This window comes from Camelus dromedarius, chromosome 31, assembly GCF_036321535.1.
Source record: "Camelus dromedarius isolate mCamDro1 chromosome 31, mCamDro1.pat, whole genome shotgun sequence".
NCBI lineage: Eukaryota > Metazoa > Chordata > Mammalia > Artiodactyla > Camelidae > Camelus > Camelus dromedarius.
This window is the reverse complement of record NC_087466.1, coordinates 1,470,813-1,495,772: the sequence shown is the minus strand read 5'-3', so window position 1 is coordinate 1,495,772 and position 24,960 is coordinate 1,470,813. Positions and strand designations below refer to the sequence as shown.

Below are 24,960 nucleotides of genomic sequence, written 5' to 3'. Positions count from 1 at the left end.
CTGTGCTGGGGAGAGTCCTGGAGAGGAGCCGAGGGCCTCGAACAGCAATCCCGAGGCACTCCGGGCAGTGCCAGGCAAGCAGCTCAACCAGTCTCCAAATGTCCTGGAGAGCCTGTGTTGAAGGGCATTGGCGAGGGGTGGGCCTGGGGCCCGAGGCTCCCTCTCCCACTGGCCCTGATTATTACACTTCACAAAATAAGCTGTAGGGCTGTTGTATAACATTATTACTTTTGTAGAAAATGATGGCAACCCTTCGTAAAAGAGCAATCAATACAAGAACATCACCATAAGGAACAAGTCACCAGCCCCGCCTCCCTTGGTTCCCGGGTCCCTGCTGCACTTCCGCCCTTTCCGTGGCCTTTGTGGGCTCAAGGCTTCGCTGTGCAGGCACTCCGCACCCCGGTGTACTGCGGACATGTGCCCATGTGGCTGATTTATCGTCAGATGGATGCCCCGAGGTGCTCCCAGCCCGTCCAGCCCTGTGGTGACACTGAAGGATGTCCTGAACCTTCCTTGTCAGGGGGCTCAGGAAGAAGCCCCAGCCCAATATCCTCCCCAGCCAGGACCCAGTGCGCCAGTCATGATGTCTGCTCCCCACCCCTACCCAAGGGACGCCATCTCGGGGACCCTGGTGCAAGTTCTGATGTACCTATTATTGGGGGGCAGGCAGGTCAGGGAGCCCTCGACCTCCCCCATGCCCAGACCCCCAGGAAAGGCTGTGATTTAGCACCCCTAATTTGGGAGCTGGGGCTGATGGCAGCTCAGGGAGAGCTGGGCTCATCCCAGTCCTGCTGGAGGGGAAAAGGGGGCACGGGGGCACCATGGTCACGGGCCAGAAATCAGAAGCAGAGGCTGCAAGCCCCACCCCCAGGACACTCCACTGGCTGGACGGTGCTCAGGGGACGTCCAACTGTTAGAGGACGGCTGCCAGCCTCCTACCTTGGGCCAAGTCTCTCCCTAGCCAAGCCAGGGTCCTCCTTATCTCAACTCAGCTGTCACCTCCTCCAGGAAGCCTCCTGGTCACTGTGCGGGGGCCCAGGAAGCACAGCCAGCTCTGAGGCCATTGCCGGCGGCTGGCTGGGTGCACACAGCCAGGCCAGGAGCTGGGGACTCCGCACAAGCTCATCCCTGCACCCTGGGGCCTTCCATCCTGGGGGAAAGACTGCTGCGGATAGGGAGCTGTGCAGGCCTGGCCCGTGCAAGGCACCCGGCAGGGCCAGGGCTGTTTCTACCTGTGTCCAAAGCCGTGAAAGGCCAGTCATGAAGCCCTGACTCAGGCCAGCCCCTCACGAATGCCCAGGACTTCAGCCAGAGCCGCTGTTTTGCCTTTTCTTTCCATGGATATTATTTATACGCTTCAAAAAACATATATATATATACATATTTAATCACAGAAGTCGCACAGGTTTTTTGGGACAAAAAGCCCCAGGCAGACAGTGTGCAGGGTAACGAGTGACAGTATTTGCCCCACTGCACCCCACCCGGGAGACCCTGCTGGGCCCGGGGCATACGTGGATCAGCGGGGCAGCTTGTCACAGGCGCCATCCTCGTCCTGCCCCGTGGCCTGGGGGAGAGGCCAGGTGGGGCGCCTGGAGGAGCCACGTGGGGCAGCTGGGTCCTGCTCCCCTTCCCTCAAGCTGGGGTGTCACCATCACCAGGCTGGAGTGGAGAAGGCATGGCTGGCCCAGTGCTACCAAGGGTCCTGGTTTCTGGTTGACCCCAGAGGACCACGTGGCATGTCTCTCACCTTCCGCCCAGACTCACAGGGTGTGTGGGGTAACCCAGGGAGGACTGCAGGCAGGGAGACCGAGGATGGCCTTGCCTCTGAGACTCCGTCCAGGACCCATTGGCCATCCACAAGGTGCAGGTCCCTGGTGACCTGCCACCACCCCCAGGGGAACCACCATCATGCAGGTAGCTCTGGGTGGGGGGCACTGCCACGTCCCTGTCCCAGGACTGATGCCAGTGGGGTAGCCCCTTTCGCACGGGATCCCCTGCCTATAACCTGCTCATCTTCAAGCCCTGCCCTGCCATCCCCTGGGGCTCCCTCCCAGCCTGGGGAGATCCTGCACCTCTCAGGTGCCCTGAGTAGGTGGTGAGAGCACAGATCTGGCTTGTCAGGTGTTTAGTGGGTGCCGGGGCTTAGGCCAAACGCCTTCGGTGCCCACTGCATCTTGGCAGCAACCCCGAGGAGGGTATCACTACTATTCTCATTTCCCCGCAGAGGGAGTCCCAAACTCTCTCTGGCCCAGAGCCTTGCTCTGAGTCCCTGTGCTTCTCAGCACAGGCTGAGCCACGGACACACGAGAACTGCTGTCAAGTTACTCCAGCCTTCCCAGGGCACACGCCAGCTCCGTCCCGTTAAAGGTGTCTTCAGCCCTGCACCTACTGCCCTCTTCACATGCAGGATTCCACCTCACTGACCTCAGACTCCAAGCTTACCCTGCCTTGATCTGCTGCCACGCCCTCCCTTCCGACGCCATGGCTGCAGGTCCCTCCGGATTGGCCCCCCGTCAAGGCTCCCACACTCCTGCCTCCCTGGCCCCCAGGCCCCCAGCCCGGTGCCAGCCGGGTGCATCCCCGATGGGTCAGGTGTTCCATGGACCTTGCACACGCCTGATAACTGGAAAAGGTGAAGAAGGCTCTGGGGACCCTGCCCCTGGCTTCAAATCCTGCCTTGGGCCCTTGGGCAGGACCTTCCTCCCCTCTGAGCCTCAATTTTCCCCGCACAAAATGGGGCAGCATCATAGCTCCTGTGGGGAAGGTTGTGCCACGCTCATCAGCACATAGAGGACACTTTGATTTTACAGGGAAAGAATCTGGGGGGATATCTGAATGCCTTTCCTCACATGTAGTGAAAGTCAGCACATGAAGTGGCCGGTGAGGGGACGGCATTCATGTAGGCACAGTAGCGTGGTCTGGGATCCAGCAGACCATCGCATTGTCAGAAAATGCAATCATATTTGACTAGCTCTGAAAAAATAACTAAAATCACAGAGTTAAACAGAGCTGGGGCAGAATCTGTGACAGCCAGCAGGGAGTGGATGAGGGGATACTGTGCTGATGAGGGAGTCTGCACTCTGGGGGAGTCAATACTGGCCTGTGTTTGGTGCAGGTCGATAACAGAAAGACAAGCCTAAAATTAAACAAATGTGAATGAATTCCTCTGCGTGCAGACAGCAAATTTATCAGTAAAAATGTGTACAGAGAAAGCAGTAAACTGTACTAAATCAGAATGAGTTCCGATGCAGAGCCATGGTTCGGGCAAATATTTCAGGAAATACCCATAAGAGGAATGGGGGGAAAATCATGACTTTGACAGAGTTCCAATGCCACATTTAAGGATGAAGTGGAAACAGACACTTCCCTGGGCACCTGTAGGAGATGGGGCGCAGGAGGAACTCAAAGGGAGGCTCTCGGCAAGGAGCTGTGTCACACAACTGTGGCACAAGGGGTCGGTAAGTGTGCTGAGGTGGCTGGGCTGGCTGCCCACTAGGGTCTGGTGCTTCCTCTTTGGAGCCCCAGGCCTTGCTGACTAGCCCTCGTCAGGGGGTGGCCAGCAGGTGACTGCCACATGACCAATTCCCCTGAGATCCGACCCTCTCAGATCTCTCAGGAGGACAGGACAGGAGTCCAGCCCTGATGTGAGGTGAGGAACCCAGCGTGACCTCCCACGCATGAGGCAGGGCTGAACAGGCTCCTGGGGACTGTCCTGTGTGGCCAGGATGCACTGACCCCCACATGACTGTGCTGCCTTGTCTGGGAGATTTGCCTGGACCCTGCAGCTGTATTTTGGCTTAGACTCCATCCCCTTAGTCCCTGAGTCAGAGCAGGAATAGGTCGTTAGAGGAGAGGTGCATGGGAAGTTCGGCCCACGGGTGGACTTGGCATTTCACGTGCGCAGTCATTTTGCCAAGAACGTGTGTGATGCGGATGGTCATCAGCCTCCTCCATTATCAGTGCAGGAGCGGAGGCCCAGCTGGTGGTGCCCCAGTACACCCAGCCTGGCCCCTAACAGAGTGTGGTAGAGGGAGGTCGCTGGCAGGGGCGGATAAGATCAACAAGATTATCTGAAGATGGGCAAAGCACAGCACCAGCTTCTGGTGGGGAGAGGCGGGCTTAGAGGCAGCTCCTCCCACCTTCTCCAGCCCCGAATGTGAATGTCGGCAGGGAGCGCACACCGACACCGACTGGTGTGTGCTCCACCAAGTGCCCACAGAACTGCTCAGCGGCACTTTGTGCTGACACATTTGCCTGGGCAGGTGCTGAGGACTGGGGACCGGGGTCCAGTCCTGGTAACTGGGTGCAGATGCTCTTGGGGGAGTGCTGTCCAGGCCAGGTTGGTGTGCCTGGCAGAGGAGAGACATGGCATCAAAGGGGTGTCTCCATGGAAAGCAGGAGCCAGGGTGCTGGGCGAGGGGTGGGTGTGATCCCCGGAGACTCGGGGCTCAGGGCAGGACCTGGAGGATGAGTCTTCAACCAGTCACCAGCCTAGAGCCTGGCGTGAAACTTCCCACATTCCACTGCCCCTTCTTTCCTTCATTCAGTAAAGACACATCAGGAGGCAGTTGGGGAGGGACACAGCAGATGGCCGGGACACGGCACCAAGGTCACCACCCAGCTGGGGATGCGCCCACCAAGCAGACCCTGAGAGGGACGAGACAAGGGGCTAACGCACGGGGGTGGGGGTGGGGGGCAGGTGCCTGAGAGCACTTGCGGATGGCCTGGAGTGCAGAGGAGGGCTCAGCAGGTTGACCAGCAGGGTGAGATGTAGGTGTGTGTGAGCGAGGCTGAGCCCTGCAGCCTTGTCCAGATGGCAGCCATGAGTCCCTGAGGGCTTGTGGGAGGGGGAAGTTCATCTGTGAAAGGAAAATGGGGGAGTCTGGTGGCCACGGCCAGTGACCAAGGCTGATCTACTCTTGGTGACCTAAGTTTCTGAGCTGCTGGAGGGACACTCCCCAAGTTCCTGCCCCTGGTCCTTGACTCACCTGTCCCATGTCTCTCCCTTTTTCTCTTCAACTGCAGTGGGAGGAGGTGGGCAGGAAACCCGTGGCATTGTCAAGAAGCCTCCCTCAGTGTAGATGGTGGCGATTGTGTCCCTTGGGGACATTGGCAGGGCTGAGGGAAGGGAGCTACAGGCATCTGGCAGGTAGAAGCCTGGGATGCAGTGCACAGGAGGCCCCACAGTTACTCAGTCTCCAGTGCTGAACAGGTCAGGGCGTCCAGCGCACCAAGATGCATGGGGAACCCAGTGAGCCAAGTGAAACAGGCGGGCAAGGTGGGAAGTGAGGCTGCCACCTGCAGTCAGACCCAGCACCCGTGGGGGTGCAGAAGCATCCTGAGAAGAAGCAGGAGAGGGAGTGATGGGGAGGGGGGCGCTAGGGTGGGCCGTGTAGACGGGTCCCCCCCAGGAGATGATATCTGGGGCTGGGAGAGCAGGCAGAGCCTGACATTGGAAGGAAGGGAATCCCCAGGCAGAGGGACAGAGGTGGGAAGGCCCTAAAGTCCTTAGGAGTGAAGGGGCTTTGCTGTCAGACGGAAGGGCAGTACTGAGGGTGGGGCCTGTAGGGGAGAAACAAGGTGTTGGAACCATTGGGGCTGCAGGGCTTGCAACGGGAGACTGGTGGTCTGCACTTGCTCACTGGGTGGGCGGTGGGACCGGAAAGACGGGAGAAAATGGAGTTGGCAAGCCGCTAAGGAGACTCCTGCCCACTGTGGAGCCTTAGGCCGGGGAGAGGACGGAGGGCTTCTCAAAGCCCCTTTACAGGAGCGGACAAACGGCAATGCCTTGGGCCTTCCTGGAGTCTCCGCAGGCCAGGCCTCAGCTGAGTTCCTTCAGCTCAACCAGGGAGGCGCCCAGGTGTGCAGGTGTGCGATGGGGCTGACGGCTGGCTCTGAACCCCCCTGGCCAGCTTGAGGACCTGGGAAATCACACCCCTGGTTGCAGGCAAGGCCCCAGGACACCGAGCCTAGTCGGGAGAAGGGGTGGAGGGGAGGATGGGACACCAGCGGAGCAGGAAGAGCTAGCGTGGTCAGCCAAGGAGGCAGGGTCTCCTCGGGGGTACGGGCCCCAGCCGAGAAGTGGGGTTTAGGTGCAGGTGCACGTGGCGAGGCTCGGTGGGCGGGGCCTGCTGGGGGACGCGCACCCTTCGGGAACGCGCGGGGCGGAGCCTCCGGAGGAGAGGGTGTGGCTCGGGGTTAGGGTTAGGATTAGGGGCGGGGCCTTCTGGGAAAAGGGCGTGGCCCTAAGCACTAGGTGCCGACGAGCGCGGGCTGGGCAGGGAGCGGGGCGGGGCCTCCAGGGGAGAAGGCGTGGCCGGGAGAGGGTCGCGGGCCGGCGGGGCGGGGCCGGCGTCAAGTACTTAATTGGCCCCGGCCGGCGCGCGCCCCCGGCCATGTATCTGAAACGCATCTTCTTCGTTCTGCGCTCCGGAGTCTCTCGCCGCGCCACGCAGTCCACGGCGCAGGCGACCAGCGAGCTGCCGGCCGCGGGCCCGGGACGCGGGGCTGCCGAGGCCGTGCGGTCGCCAGTGCCCGCCGTGGACTTCGGCAACACACAGGAGGCGTACCGGAGCCGGTACAGTTGGGAGCTGGCGCGCAGCCTGCTGGTGCTTCGCCTTTGCGCCTCGCCCGCGCTGCTGGCGCGCCACGAGCAGGTGCGCGGGGGCTGCAGGGATGCAGAGGGGCGCGCGGCCAGGGCCCCGCGGGGTCTTCTGCGGGTGCTGGGAGCCGTTATGGTTTCCAAGTGCAAAGTGGAGCTCTGGAGCAGCGCCTGTAGCCGGGAGGGAGGGGTTTCCTGCACTCCCTTTCGGGTCCGTGAACTTTACTACATGTCAGTTACTAGCAACTAAAGACGAAGACCAGTTTAATTTCTAAGCTGTATACTACTTGCAGTAATACATAGTTTTACCTGAAGTTTAAAACTGAGCGTCACCCTTGTTGCCCAAAGGGAAGCCTGGCAGTATTCAATGGCTCATAGCCTGGGTCCCCAGAGTTCTTGGAAGCTGTGACCCAGGGGCTCCCCAGACATGACCTCTCTGAACAGACAGTGTTGAGGGAAAATGGGAAGCTGCTCAAATATCCAACTTTTGAAACTTTAACACAGTAACTTTGAAAAGTGTGAGGGCTCTGGGAAAGTAAAAAGCAGAAGTGTCTTAGCCACTGTCAGTCAAGGTGATCCTGGAAACAGTTTAAAAGCAAGGGTCCAGTTGGTGCCAAGGGTCTGGACGGCTTTCAATGCAGGTGGTGTTGATTTCTCAGATGAGACTGTGCTCAGGGTACTGTGCTGGCTCCCTTGGCCCCAGGGAGAGGCTGGGGTGTCTGGACCTAGGAGGAGCGCAAGCCACACCTTGGGCATAGGTGAAGTGAGGCCACTGTGGGTGGAAGGTGAGGGCAGAGGCCCACTAAGTTAGAGTTGCGTGGCTCTGACAGGCACGGTTCAAAACCAGCAGAGAAGCCAGCATAGCTGTGGGCTCTGGAGTACTGTGGGTGACAGGTTGGGGGGGGTCATGTCAGCTCCACTGTCTCTCGAGTGCCTGCCTGGGGGAAGTGTCATTATGCTGGGACTGTACTGTGGGTGCCTGGAGGAGCAGGAAGACTTCTCCCGGGCTCTCCTCCTGTTCTCCCTGTGTCCTGGGGACATCCTTAAGTAGCCCAGTAACTGTGTGAGGTGCTCTGTGTGCCCTCCGCGGCACCTGTTCCACTGTTGTCGTTGCTGGTGGTCCCACTGGAGACAGTGGCCTTGGCTCCTGTTGCTGGAGGAAATGGGGCAGAGGCCATGCTGCAGAGTTGTGGGCTGCTCACCAGAACCTGGTTCTTCCACGTGCTCTAGCCTGCAGCAAAAATTCCTCCTGCGGAGCCAGTGCAGGTCTGTGCAGCTCCTGCCCCCCGGGAGTGAAAGCCTGCAGGAGCCCAGTGTGAGCTGCAGCATTGGCTTAGGACGCAGCGGGGGGCCTGCACTTGCCGGAAGGCAGGCCTTTTTGAGAAGAGTTTAGAAAATCCAGGTCTTCTCTGTGCTTGGGTGTGAGCCATCACAGGAGAGTGTGAGAGAGAGGATGGGACTGACAAGGCCCCTCATGGGAGGAAGGGCAGGGAGGAGAGAACCAGCTTTACCCGTCCTTGCTCAGCATGTGGCCTGTTTGAGTCTTTCACGGTGAAAATGAGTGAGTGTTACTGGTGCAAGTTTCTAAGTCCACAAAGGGTGCTCCTACCTAGGGAAGAGGTGGGGCTATCCTCATCACCCTGGGGCACACCTGACGCCAGGGTGGTTTTAAAGGGGCCACTTTGCTTTGGAGTTGGCTTAGAACCGCCAGACCTGCCCCATGTGCATCCGTCGTCCCCTTGACAGGCTGGCCTCCCCTTTGCCAGGGTGAGAGGTTGAGTGACTGGCTCTGGGTACCTGGGTGGTCTTCACTGTTGGTTGTTCCTTCTGAGCCCTGCCTCCCCTTGGGGAACAGGAGGTCACCAGCTTACGACCCCTGGACCGTATCCCAGCATCAGCCTTGTTTCTGTCCCTTCAATGAGCATTGGCTGGGGCGCCTTTCATGCTAGTTGGGTAGTTATGGCAGAGACTGTGTGGCCCGCACAGCCTAAATTATTTACCCTTGGTGGGACAGTTTGCCAGAACAAGAGCAGACAGTTGGCCCACTTCCACACAAGGTGTGTTTCTGACAGTCCTCAGAACTAGCTTATATGATGTCAGGGGTTTTCCATAGCTGAATGATGGTGTTCAGGTCCCAGATTCTGCCCTGCCGCCTCTGGGGTGAGCTTTGATATGTCCAGGACTCGGCTTTTCCTCCTGCGGGGCTGCTCTGGCCAGGTCTCCTCTGAGGTGGAGGAGGCCTGCCCGTGTCCTGGTTGGAACTTTCACTTTCCATTTCTAATCTTCTTTTTTTAAAGTAATGAGATTCAATAAAGTCAGGCCCTGCAGAGAGGCTGCAGCGAGGCAGACGCGATGGCCTGGGAGACTTCCCCCTCGAGGCTTCTGCAGGTGTGACTCCTAAGCGTCTCTGTCTGAGCCCCAGCCGTAGTTAAGTGTGTCTACATTTGGGTGGAGTAGGCTGTTTGGGACTGGTACCGGGATGAAAGTGTGTGACTCACTCATGCTTTTGCTTAGGCTAGATTGTTTCCTGAAGCCCTGATCCCAAGAAATGTTCCCCCCAAAAAGTGGACTTGTGCTATCCGTAGGGTTTGAGAAACCTTAGGCTTTTCCTGTCTTGGAGCTGGAGGTGGGGTAGTGGACATGCAGGAATTCCCAGACAGGTGGTGGGTTTGTCCTCCCAGTGGTCATCCCCTGGCCCCAGGGGCCTCCTTGTCCTCATTCCTTCCTGCCTTGGCAGTCCCCAGTGCAGGAGCTCCATGTCACCTCCTTTCCTGGCAAGCCCCCTGCCCTGGATCTAAGATAGCCAGCGCCTCCTGCCCCTGCCCTGGCCGGCACCCCCTCACTCCCCATTCCGAATCACTCTGTGTAGGTACCTTGCACTTCCCTCCTTCTGGGTCTCCCTGCAACTAGGATGTGAGCTCCTCGTCTGTTTTGTTTAGCCTAGAATTGTGCCAGGCAGGAGGAAGCTGCTTGGGACACTTGAATGAATGATGCAGAAGTTTGGGGTTTGGTGAAATGTGATTGGAGGAGAAAGCTGAGGGGTTGAGGGCGGCTGTCTTCCTTAGAGGCATGTCTGCTGAGCTGCTGGTCTGCAGTGGCTCTGGGTGACTGTGCTGAGTCCCCGCTGGTCTCAGGTGGGCACTCATCTCAGATGTTATGGATGGTCACCTGGCTGCCTATTAGCCTAGCCTTCCTCCAGCAGACTCACACTCATTCTGAGTCTGCATGTGTTCATCTGTTCAACAACCACTGGAGGGCTGGCCCTTGCCAGGTACTGTTTTAGGGCTTAGAATAAAACATTGAAAAACCTGGGTGCTCACCTTCTACAAAGTCACACCAAAACCTCCTCTTCCCCACGTAACCCGCAGAGGTGCGGATACAGAGAATGTTATGAACACGCCCACTGCTGTTCTCAGAGAGACCTCCATTCACTTCTTTATCCACCAAGCGGTGGTCGGGAGACCGCTGGGTGCTGCTGGGGTCACCCATGAGTGTGCAGGGTAGGGAGGCAAGGGCAGTGCTTGGGACCAGCCGCCCTGCCTGAGGAGTGTGTGATGGGCAGTTACTGTGAGTGGAGAAGCAAGCAGCTTCGGGTTGTGTCACCACAAAACCAAGGCCATGAGCAGAATTTGGGCCTGGGGAGAGTGTGTCAAGGCTTTGTGATGGGTGGGGAAGCAGGGGTGTCCTGCTGGAGACCGGGGGTGCCGGGTGGCCCAGGACAGTCACTTCCCTTTGCCTTTAAGCTGCTGCATCTCACCAGGAGACTTCTGGGGCAAAGGTTGTTTGACAGACTGATGAAGATGACCTTCTATGGGCAGTTCGTGGCCGGCGAGGACCAGGAGTCCATCCGGCCCCTGATCCAGCACAACAGGGCCTTCGGCGTGGGCTCCATCCTGGACTACAGCGTGGAGGAGGACCTCACCCCCGAGGAGGCTGAGCGCAAGGAGATGGAGTAAGGCCTGCCTGGCAGTCCTGCCACAGCGGAGCTGGGCCGAGGCCTGGCTGGGAGAGCTGGGTCTGCCTGACTGCCGGACTGCCGGCCGCCTTCTGGGGTCTGCCTGGGGTTGTGTTTTTGCCCTGTGAGGATGACAGCTCTGGGCTTTCACTGAAGGCCTTGTGTGCACGAGGCTGGAGGAGGGGCAAGGACAGGGGTCGGCAAACTATGGTCCCCAGTCTGATCCACCTGGTTTTGTACAGTCTGCAAACAAAGAATCATTGCTGTATTTTTAAATGGTTGAGATGAAGCAAGAATAATGTTTTGTGACATGTGAAAATTATATGGTATTCAAATTGCTTTAGCCATACAGGGGCAGAGTGAAGTGGCCATGGCAGGTGCCATATGGCCCCCAAGGCTGAGCATAGGTGCTACCCAGCAGTTTGCAAAATACATCTGCCCCCTCTGGTGTCAGAGGTTCTCTAGCCTCTTGCTCTGCGAAGCTTCTCTTCGGGGATTCCTGTCCCCCTGGATGGGTCCCACTGCCCCACCTGTGCCTGGTCCCTGAGACGATTTCCTAACCAGCAGGCACAATCAGCAGACTGGCTCTGCCTGGTGGATGTGGAGTCTGCCAGGCCTGGCGCCTTTCTCCAAAGAGAAAGGAGTGTGCTGCCAGGAGGGGTGTGGCAGGCCAGCCCCAGTCACTGACTAGCTGCAAGGCCCGTTCTTTGGACAGTGAGTATGGGGACAGATGGGCACCTCCCTGACCCACGCTCCTAGATGGGCCATAGGACCACATTTGAGGACGAGGTCACCCTCTGCTTCCCGGAATAGCAGCCTCATGGGAGATCCAGGCAGGACCAGCCCTTTCTGTGCAGAACACCTGGTTCTGGGCTGGTGCCTGCACCCCTCCAGGCTGGCCTTCGCTTGCCTCTGGGCCCCTGAGTCCTGACCTGCCCTGACTCAAGCTCTGGTGTTTGCTGTGGCCTGGGAGAGGAGGGGAAGGGAGGGAGAGGAGGGGAAGGCGTCACATGAGGCTTCTGGCTTGGGAACAGAATGTCCTAGCCAGCTGAGCTGCTGGTGGATTGGGCCGGGGGGCCGAGCCCCTGCCTTGCAATTCGCTGTCGTGAAGGCGGGGTTCTCCAGCTTGGCACCCCTGTGTTCCTGGTGGGGCTGTGGGCTGGGCCTGCAGTCCTCACTGAGGCTGCCTTTTGAATAACTAGTGGGCTGTGTCCCCACTGGGTCTGGGTGAAGGCTGGTGGTTTCACAATGGGGTTTTCTCTCTCTGGTACGAAGAGACCTCTCTCCCAGGGCAATCGTCTTGGCTTCCTCCCTGCCCTGAAGGGGAGCTTTGAGAGGTGGGCGGCCTCTCCCTGCTCTGGGCAGTGCAGCCTGTGACCCTGGGCTCCCCTGCTGTTGGTGCCCCTTGTGCTGCAAGAGCCCTGCTTGGTGGCTTTGGGGCATGAGTACCAGTCCCTTCCTGTCCTAACACGGTGGCCACCGCCCAATGCCAGTGACAGGTGTCGAGGAAGGTCTGCTGCCAGGCAGCCCTGTGTATTTGGTGGGGGTCTGGCCGAAGGGGCACAACCAGGCTCAAAGGTGCTGGTTAAACATCCACGCCATCGAGGGGCCTGCCCAGCTCGCTGTGTGTTCTCCATCAGGACCCCTGTGTAGGGAACAGATTTCTCACAGGCCCCTAGGCCCTGCTCTAGGGAATGATGCAGAGGCCACATGCCCCACAGGAGTGGGGTGGGGGAGGGAGAGTGCAGGTGGTGGGGGGCCTGCCCCAGGCACCTACTGTAAGAGGCATGGAAAAGATTGAGGCACCTGAGTGTGCAGGAGGCCCAGCGGGCATCCTGAGGACGTGAGGAGGCCTGGTGGCCCTGGGAGGAGGGGGCCCAGGAGGGCTTCCCCAGGGTAGGGAGCAGGAGGGAGTGGGATGGTGTTTCCTGGAACACTTGTTAGAAGGCAGAGGCCCAGGCCCTAAGTCTAGGAGAGAAGCCCCCCAAGGTGGCCCCTGCAGGCTGAGAGCCGTGGGGCTGGGGCTCCTCCTGATGACCGGCTGTGATGAGGACTGCCAGGGACAGTGTGGAAGGCAGGTGTGTCTGTCTGGCCGTGCAGTCCCAGGGCTGGCTGGAGGCGGGGCCCGGCCTTGCTCCCCAGGGCAGCAGCCGCTCCCTCGGGACCGGCGTGTGTAGTGTCTTGGGTGCTGCCCGGAGCCAGGGCCCGGGGGCGCTTGTCTCCTCCTGCATTTGACCAGGGAGAGCTCTTGTGAGGGCAGCCAGCGTGGTTTCCCCTCACTTTCTGCTTTTTTTCTAAAAGGCACCCAGCCAACAAGTCACCTGATGCAGAGGTGAGCTTGGAGGTGGCCGAGGGGATGGCTGGGGTCTTCCTGCCACTTCTGCAAGCCCATGGGTCACTCCTGCTATCCTCTCTTGCTCTGTTCCCTTCTCCACATCCTGGGTTGTGCGTGTGTCTGTGAGCATGTGTGCACGTGTGTGTGCACGTGTATGCGCGCACAGAGCATGCTCCTCCTTCTCTCCGTGGTGATACGACACCCCCCCACCCCCCAGTCTGGTAACTGCCATCTTTGTCTCCCTGTGACCCACTCCTCGCCTGGCCTCGTCCAGAGTGCAGCCCCGTTCCTGATGAGTGTCATCTGTTCGGAGACTGACCGTGTGGCTGTGTGGCCAACTGGCTCCTCTGTGCTTTTGGAGACTGGCTGGGGCTCAGAGGGTAGATGGGCCAGCGGTGGAAATGCTGACTGGGACTGTCACATGGCCGCAGGCCCTTGGGAGCCCCTGGATAATGGTGTCCTCTCCTAGAAGGCAGATACCCACAGGTTGTGGGCTGTGTGATGATGGTGTAGTCCTGAGTCCCCGACAGACACCACCTTGGGATGAGGCCCCTGCCTGGGTGCAGATGGTGGTGCCAGGTCATGCCACCACCTGGGGGCCACAGTGGGGGGACCTCGGTCTGCTCTTACAGGTGCCCACTCCCAGGGTGGCCTCAGTGTCCTGTCTGCAAGAGGACTCGGGGTTATTCAGGTGTGATGGCCAAGGAAGAGCTTGCATTTTAAAGGAAAAGTTTTGGTTGCTGGTTTGAAAACAACCCTGAGAGGCGGGCGGGGTAGTGGGGAGGGCAGAGCGCGGCCTCGCTCCCCTCTCCTCGACTCTGGGGTCGTTTCCGCTGGTGGCTTCCCTGTCTCCCTAGTCCTCGTCATCCTCCTTGGCCCTGCCTGGCACGTGGCCCCACCTTTTCCTCATGGGAAGGGATGCCAGCTTCAAGGACCCACCCACTTCCTGGCTCTGTGTTGCTCTCCCTCCTCCTCACTCTCTGTGGGGGGCTCCACGCACGGGGAGACCCAGGGCTTTTCGGGGCACAGGGCTTGGCTGGTTGGCTGGGTCCTGTCTGCGAGGCTCAGAGGGGGTTACCCTGGAGGCCGGGTAGTGGTGTGGGGTCAGTCACTCTCACCTGCCCAGGTGACACTCCGCTCCTTGGTCAGGATCAGGGCTCCACCTCTAGCTTCCTCCCCCTGTACCTCTTCAGTGGGACACGCTTGTCACTTGTGCTGGAGGTGGCATGACCCTGACCCTCGCCCTCGTCTTCCTTCCCGCAGGTCTTGTACCTCGGCGGTGGAGAGGGACAGCCGTGGTGAGTGAGGGGCAGCCATTCAGGAACAGACACTCTCCTACCCCCACAGCCCTGGCTCGGGAGACCTGGTGTCAGAGGCACGCGCAAGCCTGGGGCTGGGGGTGATGCTGTGGCTCCTCCTTGTGTCCCCGGGCACCCCGCCTGTCATTCTGAGTGGCTGCCCTGTCCTCACAGCCTCTCCCGGGGACCCAGTCGACTCTACCCTCAGTGGGTCTGAGTTCTGCCTTCCTGGCCAGGGTTTCCATATGACTAGGGCTTGGCTAGGAAGAAGGGACAGCAGATGTCAGGCAGGTGGATTTGGGGAGCAGGGAGCAGCACAGTGTGGGGGCCAGGGTCGGCAGGGCCTGGGTGCCTGGCATGGGGTTGGAGCCGGAACGCAGCGCAGAGCTGGGAGCCTGCTCAGGGCCCTGCCCGCCTCTCCAGGCACCAGTAAGAGGGAGAAGCAGTTCCAGGCCCACCGGGCATTTGGAGACCGCCGGGGCGGTGTCGTCAGCGCGCGCACCTACTTCTACGCCAGCGAGGCCAAGTGTGACAGCCACATGGAGACGTTCCTGCGCTGCATCGAGGCTTCAGGTGGGCCCTGCTCGCTGCCGGCTGACCCCCGCTGGGCCCAGCCTCATGGAGGTGCTGGTGGGCAGATGTGAGGCTGTGGCCGGAGTGTTCGCCCAGGGCTTCGTCCCCATCTGGGTGGCCCAGAGGGTTGTGAGCATGACCTGGGTGACAAGCAGGAGCGTCAGTCTGGGGTCACCCTGAGTCCAGACCCTTCCTGTGGAGCCCGGCTGTCCCAGGAGGGTGCCTTCCCCTTGCTGGCACCAGGTGCCCAGATGTGGACCCGTCAGTGGGCTGAGTGGCCCCCAGTCCCAGGCAGGGGCTGGACTCTCCTCACTGGTCACCCAGCAGGTCCCCAGCAGCCCTCCTGCTGCCCTCTGAAAGGAATGAGAGTGAGTGACGCCTGGAAGCAGCCCCTAGGAGCAGTGCTGGGGCACCCTGGGTGGTCAGGCAGACACTCAGCTGCCCAGCGTCCCTGCCAGGGGCATCTTCTTGGTTCCCTACCTGCTCTGCCTGGGGGTACACAGATGGGAGGGCCACACAAGAGCAGAGATGTGCGTTGTGGGCTTCCAGAAGCCAGAGGAGAGACATGGGTGTGGAGGATGAGTTCCTTCTGCCTCCAGCCTGTGCTCTGCTGGCGTTTCTGTGGCCCACGAACCCCCGGGGCAGCCAGATGCCAACGGCATTGGAGAGGAAACAGGCTGGGAGAGGGTGGGCAGGTCTCTCCAGCTCCCTCGCCCACTGCCTGGACCCACGTGGCAGATGCACACCCGGCCACAGTGCCCGTCCCCCTGGCGAGCGGCCATGTGCAGGGCATTTACAGGCAAAGCAGGATCACTGTCCCCCTGCCAGTAGGTGGTCAGCCAGCCCTGAGGCCTGGGTCTGCGGCGGGCTTTCCCCTCCTGTTGCCATCTACCTCAGCCTGAGTTTGCTAAGCAGCCACCCGAGTGGCTCCTGGGAGCCGAAGGCCTGCCCTGTGGGGGTGGGCCTGGCTGGGGAGGGGGACAGATCTGCTGGTGCCACTGCACCGTCTCAGTTTTAGTGACTGGATCATTGGAGCTCCTTGGTGGCCTCAGGGCCCATCAGTAAGGTGGCCCAGTGCTGTGTGTTGTAGGGAACTAACAGGCAGATCGGCCACCACCAGCCCTGCAGTCTGTCTCACGGCAGCAGCGTGCCCTCACTCTTGAGTGGCACAGATTCTGGGCATGGGCTCCTGGCCCCCCACAACTCCCAGCCCTGACAGCTCTTCCTGTGGCTTCTCACAGGTGGTGCCAGCGAGGACGGCTTCTCAGCCATCAAGCTCAGCGCACTGGGGAGACCCCAGTTTCTGGTAATTCTGAGCATCTTCCACCTGCAGAGTGTTTGTAAGGACTTGGGCTGCTGTGAGCATGAAGGGAAGCTCGTGTGCCAGTCAGTGCCTTGGCACTGGGTGCTGGGCCCACAGGCGGGATGAGGAAGCCTCGGGGGCTACACGGAGGTCCTGGGGGTAGGGGGCGGGGTGTGCACCTGCGATGTGCGTCTGCAGCTGCAGTTCTCAGATGTGCTGACCAAGTGGAGACGGTTCTTCCACCAAATGGCTGCAGAGCAGGGCAAGGCTGGGCTGGCTGCCGTGGACACGAAGCTGGAGGTGGCTGCACTGCAGGTGGGGCCGCCCTTGCCCGGTGGATGTGAGTGGGCGGGTGAGGGGGAGCCCTGCTCAGATGGAACTGGCTGGCCTGGGTTCCCAGAGCTGCTTCAGGGCCTGCAGCCCAGCCCACAGCTGCTGGGTCGTCTGGGAGGGGGTCTGAGCAGAGGCTGAGGATGTCCTGGGTGGGAGGGTTGGAGGAGGACCTGCCCTGCAGGTAGCAGAGCCTTGTGGAGCTGCAGGGGTGGGCAGGTGCATTGTGGGGGGTGCGGGATAGACCCATCTGTGGGGCAGAACCCAAGGCAGAACTGTAGCCTGGTCTCAGTACAGCATCACAGACCAGTGGGCGGGGGCAGGAGATGTTCGTGAATGGGGCTGGACTGACACCTTCTCACTCCTGAAGGAAAGCGTGGTGAAGATGGGCATCGCGTCCAGGACAGAGATTGAGAACTGGTTCACTGCGGAGACCCTGGGCGTGTCCGGGTAAGAGTAGGCCCCCACGCTGGGACTGAGATTTCCGGAGTCTTCTCTGCATCCTTGCCACCCTTGTCCAGGGCGTGGGCCTTGGGATGATGGTGCTGAGGGACCTGCCGCCCTCCCCGCCCCCACCACCCGAGACGCACAGTGGGAGGTGACAGAGCTGGCTGTCCTGCGGGGAGGCTCTGCTGCTGGGCAGGGCCCCCCAAACTGCAGGGCTCCTTATGGGATTATTTGGGTTCTGAAGTGAGGGTGCCACACCCAGCCGTTCTGGGACCCACCCAGTAGGCAGGGGAAGGCGAAGGGGGAGGGTGGCTGAAACCGGAGAGCCCCACGCCGCAGCGTGAGGGGCTGGGGGCTGGCGGCTACATGCCGTCCCCTCCTTCTTGGTCTCCCATGTTTGGCTGCTGCCCAAGCCTGACGTGGCCGGTGGTGGCCTCGGTGTGTGCCCCGGGTTCTTACTGCTGTTGCCGCCCTGACAAAAGAATGTTTGTGTTTTGGTTTCCATTTTTTAAACAGAAGATAGTGTTTACATTTTATCTGTCTTTCCAAGCTGAGCACTGAGGCAGGCTTTATGGGGGTTGGGTTGCAGGTGCTCCTTTAGGGAAGGGGCTGGTCTGGGGCTGGGCCTGCAGCAGACCCGTGGCCGCGGGTCCTTTGGGGAGGCTCTGGTGCCTGTGACCTGATACGCCTTCCCTGCAGCACCCTGGACCTGCTTGACTGGGACAGCCTCATCGACAGCAAGACTGAGCTCTCCAAGCACCTCGTGGTCCCTAACATGCAGGTGATGCCACCCACACCACCCGTCCGTGTGCGTCCAGTACCCCCAACCTCACTGTTCTCTCAGGGTGGTCACGGAGGGTCCCCACTCACACGGCCAGGGCTTCTGCAGAGTGGCACTGGGTCCCCAGCACAAGTGTCCTCACCAAGCAGGCAGACACCATCACCTTTTCTAGTCTAGCCTCAGAAGTCTTATGCTGTCACTTCTGCCCAGTCCTGTTTGTCAAAAGAGAGTTGCTAGACCGGCCTGTGTTCAGGGGTGGAGAATGAGACTCCATCTGCCCCTGGGAGGGTGGCCAGATGTTTGTGGTCTGATTTGAAACCACTCCAAGCCAGGATATGAGGAAGCTGCAGAGGGGCCAGGGAAACATCCCACAGACACCACCTTCCATAAACTCCAGTCCTGGTGCCTGCGACCTTGCTGGGAGTGCCCTGGGTGGTGTTCATGGGCAGGTGGAGTGAGCAGCGTGGGAGCCCACTGCTGACCCTCCCAGCCCCTGAAGGCCACCATCTGGAGACGGTGCCTCTGTGCCCCTATTGCATGAGAGTCTGTGCTGCGGCTGACCCCGTCTGCCTGCAGCCACGGTTCCTCCTCCAGGTCCTTTCCCTGCTGGGGGCTGAGGCCTTCCAGGTGATTGGGTGGGTCCAGGGTCTCTTCCTTAGCTTTGTGTGGGAGCAGAAGGGGACCCATCCTGAGGACCCTGGGGAGTCCCTGGGAGCAGACTCCTTGGGAAGAGGCCTGACCTAGGGCAGCAGCCCTGTGAGGAAGGGTGTGCTGGCAGGCAGCATGGTTCTGGGACACTGTGTGGCCGGCCAGATCTTAATGCACAGACAGGGCAGGGGAGGGGCAGGGATGAGGCCCACTGGTCCTGGCCCAGCACCTGGGGGTGGGAGGGTGTCCATGGGCAGAGGGAACGCTGGCTTCGAGAGCCCAGGTCTGCAGCCCTGCTGTGGCCTGACTGCGCTGCCCCCTCAGACGGGACAGCTGGAGCCCTTGCTGTCACAGTTCACCAAGGAGGAAGAGCTGCAGATGACAAGGATGCTGCAGAGGATGGATGTCCTGGCCAAGGTCGGGGACTCTGGGACAGGCCTGGGGGTGGGGGCACCTGTTTCACCCGAGCCCCAGACAGACCTCACTCCCTCCCTGCATCCTCAGAAAGCCAGCGAGGCAGGTGTGCGGCTGATGGTGGATGCTGAGCAGACCTACTTCCAGCCGGCCATCAGCCGCCTGACACTGGAGATGCAGCGCAGGTTCAACGTGGAGAAGCCGCTCATCTTCAACACGTACCAGTGCTACCTCAAGGTGCGCCGCCTGTGCTCCCACCGCCCGTGCTCCCACGCCTCCCGGCGGCCCGGGCCCGGTGGGAGAAAGGTTCCCAGGACGGCTGCCAGCTGGCCCCGCCTCCGGGCCTCAGGCCCCAGATAGGGCATTGAAGGGGCTGGAGGAAGATGAAAGAACTTTTGAGAGTTCACTTAACGTGCCTCAAGCCCCAGACTGCGAGAGTGACGGTTTTCTCCCACTGTTTCTAGCTTGGTTCCCTCTAAGGATCTGATGAAGGCTCTGGGCCCCTCCCCAGAGTTGTGTGTGTGCCTCGGGGAGCCCAGGGGCACTTCAGGGCAGGACCCTTGAGCACAAACCTTGGCTGGCTGCCCGGGGGACTACACACTGGGGAGGCCCCAGGGGACCCAGGCTGGAGGAGCCCATCCTGGTCGTCCTCGACTTTTAGCCCTGGCTCCCGCAGGATGCCTATGACAACGTCACCCTGGATGTGGAGCTGGCTCGCCGAGAGGGCTGGTGTTTTGGGGCCAAGCTTGTGCGTGGCGCCTACATGGCCCAGGAACGTGCCCGCGCCCTGGAGATTGGCTACGAGGACCCCATCAACCCCACATACGAGGCCACCAACACCATGTACCACAGGTGTGCCACCCCCTGTGGCCCGTGCAGCCTATGGCTTCCTGGGGAGGGGAGCAAGGAAACAGGCGAGGGGCTCGAGCTGGCCTGTGACCCTGTCAAAGCAGAAGCAGCCCTGGGGCCAGAACCAATGCCTCTTCTGCTTTTACGTTTCCCCAAAGCATTAAGGGTTTTGTTAAATATGGAAGTCTACTGAAGCAGACTAGACTGTCAGGTGCCCCAGCCTGCTCCTGTTGGCACTGAGGACGAGAGCTGTGCCCCAGCAGCACCCCCGCCACCCACCACATGAGGCCGATTTGCCTTTTAATTCCACGCCAGGACTGCCCACGTTTTGCACCTGCTTCTGCTTGTTGATCTTGGGGATCGGGTCCCACAGTGGGGACAGACCGCCTCCTTCTTCTGGGGTCGCGTGTGCTCCCGATGGGCTCGCGCCCCGGCCACACCCTGCTTCCTTCCAGGGGCTCTGTCGTCCGTGCTGTGTGCATCTGTGGGTCAGCCCTCTGCCCTCACTTGTCCATGTACCTTCCTGCGCGGACCCTCCCGTGGCAGCGCGCAGACCCTCGTGTTCCCCCGTGGCAGCGCAGGGTGCCCACGCTTACATGCCAGGCTCTGCAAGCTTCCTGGTGGGATGCCTTCCTGTTACAATGGTGACTCACAGCGTACGGTGTCCCTATCTTTTGTACCCCCGGGCAGGGCTGCTGGAAATGGAGTTTTGGGTCAGAACACACACACCCTGCTGACTGTCCTCACTGCCAGATGGTGGCCCTGTTCATGCCCTGAGACAGGGAGGTCCCCCAGGCCTTTAATTTCCTTCCAGACCCCTTCCTGGAAGTGAAGCTGTGACCTCTCAGGGTGCACGGGGTACTGTGCCTCAGTCCTGTTGAACGTGCAGCCCAGATGAGGGGGCAGGTGGTCCTCCCCGAGGTCCCCTCGCCATGGGCACCCACGGTGGGAGCCAGCTCACGGGAAAGCCCTGGGCCTGCCCGTGGCCTCTGCCCTGTCCTGGCCCAGCTCACGTGTTCCCCTCCCCAGGTGCCTCAACTACGTCCTGGAGGAGCTGAAGCACGCCAGGGCTGCAGTGATGGTGGCCTCCCACAACGAGGACACGGTGCGCTTCACGCTGCGCAGGTAGGCTCGGCCTCTCCGCCAGGCGCCCCGTGGTCGGCAGGGCTGGGGTGAGTGCTGCCTGGAAGCATGTGCAGGCCGTAGGTTTTGAGGGGACATCTGTGGAAAGAGCTGGAGCTGTGGCTTTAGGGTCCCCAGAACCCCCCGTGCCTGGCTGGGCGTCGTGCTGCAGTAGCAAAAAGGCTATTTGCAGTTACTTCTTTGGTTTTTATCATTAATACCTGACTTAATGAAGTTTCAAATTAAAAAATAAAATCCATTAGGTCATTTAAATAGCGTGAAATGTTGGAGTCCCCTTAGGAGGCCTCCGATTTGTCACCTCATTTGTAAACAATTCCTCTTAACGTTTTAAATTATGTTTGGAATTTAATATGGTCTCAGACAGAGAGGCAGGATGAAGTCAGTTCCTAAAAATTCCAGTATTATCACCACGTTCTTTTATCTCATACATTAACCCAAACCGGACCACACCAGGGGCCCCAGCTCCTCTCCCCAGCCTCCACCTTCCTGCGGGTTTTGGCCCCACAGGAAGCCGGCAGCAGCGTCCTTACTGGCTCTCGCCTTCCGTGCCCACAGCGGGCAGGCAGGGCTGCCTGGGGCGCTGACCCAGGTCGTCCTGAGCCACTGGGTAACATGCTGCTTGTCCTTCTTGAGCTCCCCCCTGCCCGGGTAAGGCCTGCTGGGTTGGGGTCAGGCTGCTTCCATGTGGGGTGGGGGCTGGAGGGGTCCGAGTGGCGTCCCAGCTGGGTGGACTGTTCTGTCTTCTTCCCTCCGTCCCTGCACCCCTCCCGCAGGCACTAGTCCCACCTTGGACGCCCCATCCTGTCCCTGGATGTGGGATGGCCAGGAACACCTTTCGTGCTCAGGGAAGATTAGTTCTGGTTTCTTTGTCTTTCGAAAGGTACAGACAGGGTTGAGTTGCAGATTTTAAAAGCTGTCTTTGACTTAGGCTTAAAAACACAATTCTGAGATTGAACCTTGATGAGGCCAGTCTCTGGCGCCAGGTCCTTCACCAGAGGCTGTGCATGGAGCCCCTGTGCCTGCCCAGCAGCCATCGCCTTGGGTGTCGGTCATGAACACAGCTGCCTGTGGTTGCCACTCACGTTTTAGGCAGTGGTCAGTCCGCTCAGGCGGGGCACATTGGAGCTTTGGAAGGTACAAAGAAAACGGCCTTTCTCCTGGTTTCTGGATCTTGCCACTGGGAACATGTCTGTCCTCTCTGTCTTGGCCACAGTGGGCTCCTGCCCTGGACACTGTTACCCTGTCTTGAGGGCCAGCTGAGCGCTCCCCCTCCTTCTCTCATAGCCTCCACAGCCTGTGCCAGGCTCCACAAACACTGCTGTCCTGGAGGAGGTTCGGCCCCTGCAGAGCCCTGAACAGCCTGGGTGGACTTCCTGGAGGAAGCAGTGTGGGCCTCTTCCTGATGCCACACACCAGGGACCGCAGTCAGACAGCCTGTATTAGTTTGGCCAAGTAACAAGCCAACCCAAAATTCAGAGGCCTGAACACAAGGTGGTCCGTGAACCAGCAGCATGGCTGCTTCTGCCAGTCTTGCCCGGGGTCCATCTGCATCTGTGGTCAGCTGGGGTCTGGTTGGGCCTAAGTAGACTCATTTGTGGCTGGGGCAGCAAAGGGCACTGCATTGCAGGTCTGGTGCCCAGCGCGCCAGCTCAAGCTTCTCCAGGTTGGTCTCAGGTTTCCAGAAGCCCTGAAGAGGGCAAGCCTTTGCCAAAGTCACATTCACTACTGTTCTGTTGGCCAAAGGAAGTTGTGCCCAGCCCAGATACGGGCAGGCCGGATGGAGAGAGCTGCATCCCGGTGCTGGGAGAGGCTGCAGTCACGTGGCAGAGGGCGTGGACACTGGCCGGGGAGGAAGCAGCAGTGGGGAACGGTCGTTCCCTGCAGGATGTTACACAGCTGTCCTCACTACTGCCAGGCAGCTACTCGGTGGCAACCCTTCTCTCATGTGGTTCATGTTCTAGTGGGGGACAGAAGCACAGAAGCTGGATACCAGGGCAGTGTGGTGGAGACTGGGGCCGCAACACTGGAGCCCAGCTTTGGGGGAAGGAGGGGAAGGGTCTGTGGGATGACCCTCGTGTGGAGGTCCAGGGAGAGATGCGCTCGGTGCTCCAGGAGCCTGGGTCAGGGCCCTGAGACAGTGAGGAGATGGGAGGTGGGCCCCAGGGATGGGGAGAGGAACGAACAGGCCCAGCCTGTAGCCTGGGTGGGTGTGAGGAGGACCCAGGCTGAACACGCCCTTGGAGGGTGGAAGGGTTTGGGTGCTGCAGGGGGCCAGTGCAGACGTGCGAGTCCGATCTGCACATACAGGAAGCCAGAGATAGAAACGTGGGAATCGTCAATATGTATTTCAAACCCTGGGAATTTTTTAAAGATTCTGTGAGGGGCAGTGTGAGGACAGGAGAGGGTGTGGACAGAGCTGGTGGCCCCCACCCCAATGTATAAGCAGCACTTATAGAAATTCAAGCCGTATCCATCAATTCTGAGTGTTTCAACAGCCACGTTAAAAAAAGATGAAATTCAATAATACACTTTAATTTACCCAGTATATCCATGGTATTGCCACTTAAACATGCTTTCAGAAGAACAGTGAGATACTCTGCACCCTTTTTTCACACTAAGTCTTCAAAACCCATGTGTGTTTGATGCTTGCAGCCCATCTCGATTCAGACTGGCGGCTCTGAAGGCTTGGTGGCCGCCAGCGGCTAGTGGCTGCCCTAAGGACAGAGCAGCCAGCGAGGGGCGAGTGAGAGGCTGGAGGTGGGGTCGGGGGGCTGGCAACATGGCAGTGGAACTGAGGGGCTAGAGGAAGGGCTGGGGGAGGGCTGAGAGCTTCCCCGGGCCACACCAAGGGCCGGCCACTGGGTGGGTCTCCCTCGCTGCGTTGAGGTGGGCGGCAGGGAAGGGGCCGTAGGGGAGCAAGCACAGCCGGAGGGGAGGCTGGCTGGGGAGGGAGAGAGCTTGGTGTCCAAGGGCCACGGTCAGGAGCAGCAGGGCGGAGGCCTGGTCTAGGCAGGACAGAGCCTACACCTGCACTGCCCCCTGCAGGGGATGGAGGCTGGGGGTCTAGTGGGGGAGGGAGAGAGAGGCTCACCCACCACCTTGCCTGTTCACAGGATGGAGGAGCTGGGCCTGCACCCTGCCGACCGCCAGGTGTACTTTGGCCAGCTTCTGGGCATGTGCGACCAGATCAGCTTCCCGCTGGGTGAGCCGGGCATCCCCTGGGGGGTGGGGGTGGGGCGGCCGGGGCCGGGACTCACCGCTGCCGCCCATGTGTGCAGGCCAGGCAGGCTTCCCCGTGTACAAGTACGTGCCCTACGGTCCCGTGATGGAGGTGCTGCCCTACCTGTCCCGCCGAGCCCTGGAGAACAGCGGGGTCATGAAGGGTGCCCAGCGGGAGCGGCAGCTGCTGTGGCAGGAGCTCAAGCGGAGGCTCCGCACGGGCAGCCTCTGCCACCGCCCAGCCTAGCACCGCAGCCCCCACCTCCAGATGCTGCCTCACCTGGGCTGCGACTCAGGGGCCCTTAGGGCAGGGGTCTAGGGTGTCTGGGTGGCCCCCAGGCGGACACCGACACTACAGCTACACCGCCAACCCCAGCCTCACACGGATTTACCTTTTACATCCCAAATGGTGAGACCCTGCTGGCCCCGCCCAGGATGTGGGCACTCGGGTGTGGGCTGAGCCCCATACCTGCAAGGGCCACTGGGAACCGTCAGGGCCTGCCCTTCAGTGAGTGAGCGTGGCTGCATCTCTGCCCACCCCCAGACCTTGGCCCAGGAGAACCGCCTTCTGCAGGGTCCAACCCACTCGCGCCGAGCCCCACCGTTGGGCAGTGGCCAAGCTGGAGGAACTGGCCTGTCAATAAACCACTGTGTTTGCAGCTGAGAGCCCTCAACTTCATGCCTGCGATGCTTTTCCCCGCAGAGCCCTCACCTGCGGTCAGTGGCACAGAGGGAGGGGTTCCGATGGCCGAGGAGTCTCCCCATCAGGCACTGCCTCTCCAGCAGCACGTGCCTCGGCACACCACGGCAGGGATCCCAACACCTCCCTTCTGGCTGTACTGCAGACCCAGCCGTGTACCCCCAACTCCACAACCAGGCTCACACCAACGCAGACACTCCTGGGGGGCCTGGTGCTTTCCTACCCTCGGTCTCTCCCTCCCTGACTCTCCCTGCTACTCCGTGTCCTGACCCCAGTGCTCCACACCAGGCTCCTGCGGCTCTGACAGGGGCAGGCCCTTGGCCACCCCATTCCCCACGAAGCAGACTGGAGGTGGCCCTGGCAC

General features: G+C 60.3%; 1 protein-coding gene across 1 annotated transcript; it reads left to right on the top strand.

Annotated features, from left to right (window-relative positions):
• Positions 1-6,404: 6,404 nt before the first annotated feature.
• On the top strand, positions 6,405-24,560 carry PRODH (proline dehydrogenase 1). Its single transcript, XM_010987828.3, has 14 exons — positions 6,405-6,656; positions 10,345-10,553; positions 14,155-14,189; positions 14,613-14,762; positions 16,004-16,068; positions 16,264-16,380; positions 16,766-16,845; positions 17,542-17,623; positions 18,596-18,688; positions 18,776-18,922; positions 19,362-19,537; positions 20,564-20,659; positions 23,791-23,879; positions 23,956-24,560. The coding sequence occupies exons 2-14, from the start codon at positions 10,396-10,398 to the stop codon at positions 24,141-24,143; spliced, it is 1,476 nt and encodes a 491-aa protein (XP_010986130.2). The 5' UTR covers positions 6,405-6,656; positions 10,345-10,395; the 3' UTR covers positions 24,144-24,560.
• Positions 24,561-24,960: the final 400 nt, after the last annotated feature.

Bases quoted from the DNA above. Each gene is read 5' to 3' on its own strand.
- PRODH (XM_010987828.3), top strand. From the start codon at position 10,396: ATGAAGATGACCTTCTATGGGCAGTTCGTGGCCGGCGAGGACCAGGAG. The intron at 14,190-14,612 runs GTGAGTGAGGGG...CCGCCTCTCCAG, and splicing joins GGTGGAGAGGGACAGCCGTG to GCACCAGTAAGAGGGAGAAG. The intron at 17,624-18,595 runs GTGATGCCACCC...CTGCCCCCTCAG, and splicing joins TCGTGGTCCCTAACATGCAG to ACGGGACAGCTGGAGCCCTT.